Source organism: Apis dorsata, unplaced genomic scaffold (assembly GCF_000469605.1).
Source record: "Apis dorsata unplaced genomic scaffold, Apis dorsata 1.3 scaffold_191, whole genome shotgun sequence".
Taxonomy (NCBI): domain Eukaryota; kingdom Metazoa; phylum Arthropoda; class Insecta; order Hymenoptera; family Apidae; genus Apis; species Apis dorsata.
The window spans coordinates 164,375-168,321 of record NW_006263476.1 but is presented as its reverse complement, the minus strand read 5'-3'; the positions used below and the strand labels follow the sequence as shown (position 1 = coordinate 168,321).

Here is a 3,947-nt window from a genome sequence, read left to right as displayed (position 1 = left end):
GAAAGGAGGGAACGAAAACAACGCAACATGGGATGTTGGGCATGGATGAAAGAGGGAAAAGCAAGGCGAAATGACCGATTCGAGGGAGCAAACAGAGCAGAAGGGGGGGAGGGGCGAGGTGGGCAGCGAGGAAAGAGAAAGAGAGAGCAGGGAGCGAGAGAGAGAGGCGTAGCAAGGCGAGCCGGCGATCGTAGTGGGATCGACAAAGCTACCTGGATCCACGACGGCCACTTTCGACGGCAGTAACCACGAAGACGCCATGACGACACAATCACCCACATCGTCCACGACTCGGCTCTCATCTATCGGTCTAGTCGCGGCTATTTACCTTCTTCTGGCGACACGTGAGTTTGAACAATTCCTCCTCAACAACCACCCCCTCCCCCAAGTGATTTTTGCCAACCCCTTTTTGCGTCGAGAATTCCTCCTCCTAGAAAATTCCTCCTCCCAAAATCGTCGATAGATCGTTGTTGTTCTTGTTCTTGTTGTTGTTGTTGTTGTTGTTGTTGTTGTTGTTGTTGTTCGCCTCTCGAATCCAGGGAATCCGTCCACTTACCACTTTCCACGGTATTCGAAACATTCGCCGGGTGCACGATACGTTATTACCAAAGTTGGCGGCTCGAATACGTTCCCCAGCAAGCGTATAATTTGCCAACGATGTGCCTGGAAGGAGTCTCGTCTCTCTCGCCCGATTCAAATCGCGACGAAATCGCGCCGAGGCTTTCGCATCCCCTTGGACCGCGAGAAACGAACGCGCTCGAGCAGTTTCTCCTCTTCCCTTGATCGCACCTTCGAGATCGTTACGATGTTCGCCGTTCGAAATTACGCACGATCGCGTAGAAATAACGAGGAAAAGATGCGTTAAATGGAGAATCGAGATACGTGAAATGATCCGTGATGCTCGAATTCGATCGTTAGTTAATAGATACGTGGTCGATGCAGGGTGCACTGGTGTGTCTTCCTCGCGTATTATGTCTCGTTATCCGCGCCTTGGAAGGACGTTAATTGCGCGTTAAACGTAGCGGTCAATGAGAAGTTGCGCTCGAGTTTCAGCTCTCGTGTACTCGAATTGGAATTCTGAATATTCGTACGAGATTAAATTGGAGGATGATCGATACGATAAACGCGCATATAGTCTGCATACAGTCGCCTCCCAATCTCGGCAAAAAGAAACTTGTTAAAGTTGTTATTTCGACGCTTATTCGAGAATGTATATTTAAAATCGCAATGTTTCAGATGGCGCAAGCCTCGACGTCATCGGCCTCTCGATTTGCCGGTCTGTTTCGCGGGATCTGCGTGACTTTCGCGTTCCACGCTTTTCCTCGGCTTGCTCGAGAGGAAAGAGAGAGAGAGAGAGAGATTGGAGAGAAAGAGGGAAGGAAGGAAGGAAGGAAGGGAAAAAATGCGGTATCGCGGTCGACGACGATTTCGCGATGAAATCCTTCTTCTCCCCGTTTTCCGCTCGCGAAAGTGTCCGCTGCACGCGATATTTAGTTCACCTCTTCTTAGTTTCCTTCATCTCGAACCTCGTTTTCGAGTTCCATCGAATCGAGCTTAGAAATAGAGTGGAGAGTTACGCAACCAGAGGATATCTTATTATACCAGATACGCGAATATCTTATTCCTTCTCTCCTTGGTTCCGGTCCAACGATCAACGCACGGATCTTCGCGTCTCAATCCAGCGGAAGGAACGACGTTGAAGGAAAATCCGGTCCACGAGGATCGAATTCCGCATTCGGCGTTTACAAATTGCAAATCCAAAGTTTCGATTTATCGTGGGGAGGAATGAAAGGAAGGCAGGTTTCGAGGTTTAATTCGACGGTGAACCGATCGTGACAACCCGTATCGGGATTCCGATCGGGCCGCAACCCGTGGCGCGATACCACTCGAGTTGCGCGAGAAGAGAAAGAAAATAAACGAGGGAGGAATTTCTCGTGAATTTCCACGCGAGGAACATACGAGATAGTTCTGTCTAGTATTGTTCTGGGTCGGGTTCGATTAAAGGGGAAATGGATTTATCGGAAACGGGCGGTGAAATAATCGCGACAATTGTTTTACTTGCTTGTCCAACTGATCGTCTAAATCAATTAACTTAATTAAGGGTAGCTAAGATGACAGTTATTAGGACATTTACTACGTATATCCATGTCGGCTTCGGTTTGATCGATATCCTTATGCCGATTATCTCGGTATCCAGATATCCCAATTCGCGTAAACGTAAAATTAAATCCTTTTCTTCTAAAGATTTTTAAATCCAGATATTTAACTTCTCCAAGAATTCTTAGTTATCTAGAAATTGTTTATTATTTTTTTAATTATTCGCGTTAAAATAAAATCACGAGGGAGAGTGAACGAAAAAGAGTAAAAAGTCGATCGCTCGTTGAGATTTTGCCAAATGCTTCCGAAACACCTCTCGTTTCTCTCTATTGCCGTGAATCTAGCGCGTTGCGACATTGGAGTAGCGTTATGCAGAGGCAGCCAATTACGCCTCCTGCTTTCTCTTTCGTATGAAAATGTCAAAGATCAGATATGTATCTCTCCGTTCTCTCTCTCTCCTCCCTCTGTCTCTTTCTTTCTTTCTTTCTTCTTTTCTTCTTTTCTTCTCCTCTCCTATTCCCATCTTAAACCAAACCTCGTTGACCCAAATTTTCCCAAGCTCTATCAGACGCGGCGCTTTACGTTTCGCTTACGTGATCTTCGTCTGCCCTTCTTTTCTCTTCCTTTTTTTTTTCTCTTCCCTCGTTCGCATTTTCGTTTCATTTTTCCAAGGGAGGGGGCCTCGTTCGTTCGTTTTTGTCGCCGAATGGACGAATCACGGAACGCGCACGTATAATAATTTAATCACGTTCCCACCGTGTCGTTACCGCGACAATAATTACGCGCTAATGGCTCGCGGCTGGAACGACATAATGCATCCTCTCAAAGCTCGAAAGCGACACTGCTTTGACGCTTCGGTTTCTCATTAGCGATTGATATCGAAGTCTGAAGCGAGGCATTCATCCTATCGAGCGATACGAGATTTTGATAATATTACCAGCCTCGATTTCCTACATTTCGAAATCGAAAAAGACGAGTTCCCGATGTTCTCGTGCAAGGATATAAATTTCCAAGGATATTTCAAAGACTAGGCTAAAGGCTTCTCCTGTCTTCGAAACGAGGACTTTGAAAGAGATCCCTAGATTTAACGGGAAAAGTCTTTCGGTCTACCAGTTTTTCTCCACCGAGATTAATAAATAAATAAATAAACTCGTTCCTGCGAGTGTATCGAATAATATACGAAATCTGAACAACAAGAACGAAACGACTTAATTAACATTAACAGGAGACAATAGCCAATAACCATAATAGTTCAAACGGAATCGGAGTATTACAGTCAACCCGTTACCCGATGCTTAGATCGGTGCAGATCTACGAGATCCTTCAACGATTTTCCTTCGCCAACCTCAAAAATCCCCCGTAACGAATGAAACCAGGAAAATTGTACTAGAACAGCGTGTACATAAATCGACCAACTCGGCGCAGAAACCAACTCGCACATATTTCCGTTCAATTATCGAATACCTAACAAATGGTAATGGAGCGAAATCGTATCAACGGCCGCTCCTCCATACCTTACATCACCAATTACCAGCGACAGTTAACGGCATCGCGTACACGGACGCGTCCGATTTTTCTCTTTCAAATTTTTTTCCTCCTCCTCGATTTTTTTTTTTCGATTATCTCGCGAGAGCAGAAAGGGTATGGAAACGGAACGACAAGAGGTGGATGGACGTAGGCAGGATCCAGCGCACGATTTATGCCCGAGCGTGCGTCAATCTCTCTAGGACGGACGATATCCTGTCGGTGAGTGGTTGTAACGGTAGGTAACGGTAGGCAGCTCGATCAAAGGGTTTGGAGTGGTTGCGAGGAGGATCGATCGCGGACCGGTTTCCGCGATTCGTTAGCAT

At 46.1% G+C, this 3,947-nt stretch overlaps 1 protein-coding gene across 1 annotated transcript in view; it reads left to right on the top strand.

Annotated features, from left to right (window-relative positions):
* Nucleotides 1-201: 201 nt before the first annotated feature.
* The window catches only part of LOC102675590 (protein Skeletor, isoforms B/C), a 17,300-nt gene continuing 13,554 nt past the window's right edge, over nt 202-3,947 (top strand). Inside the window, exon 1 of the mRNA XM_031509881.1 lies at nt 202-344. Coding sequence (XP_031365741.1) covers nt 260-344 — 85 coding nt within the window. The 5' untranslated portion in view covers nt 202-259. The remainder of the gene's footprint in view (nt 345-3,947) is intronic.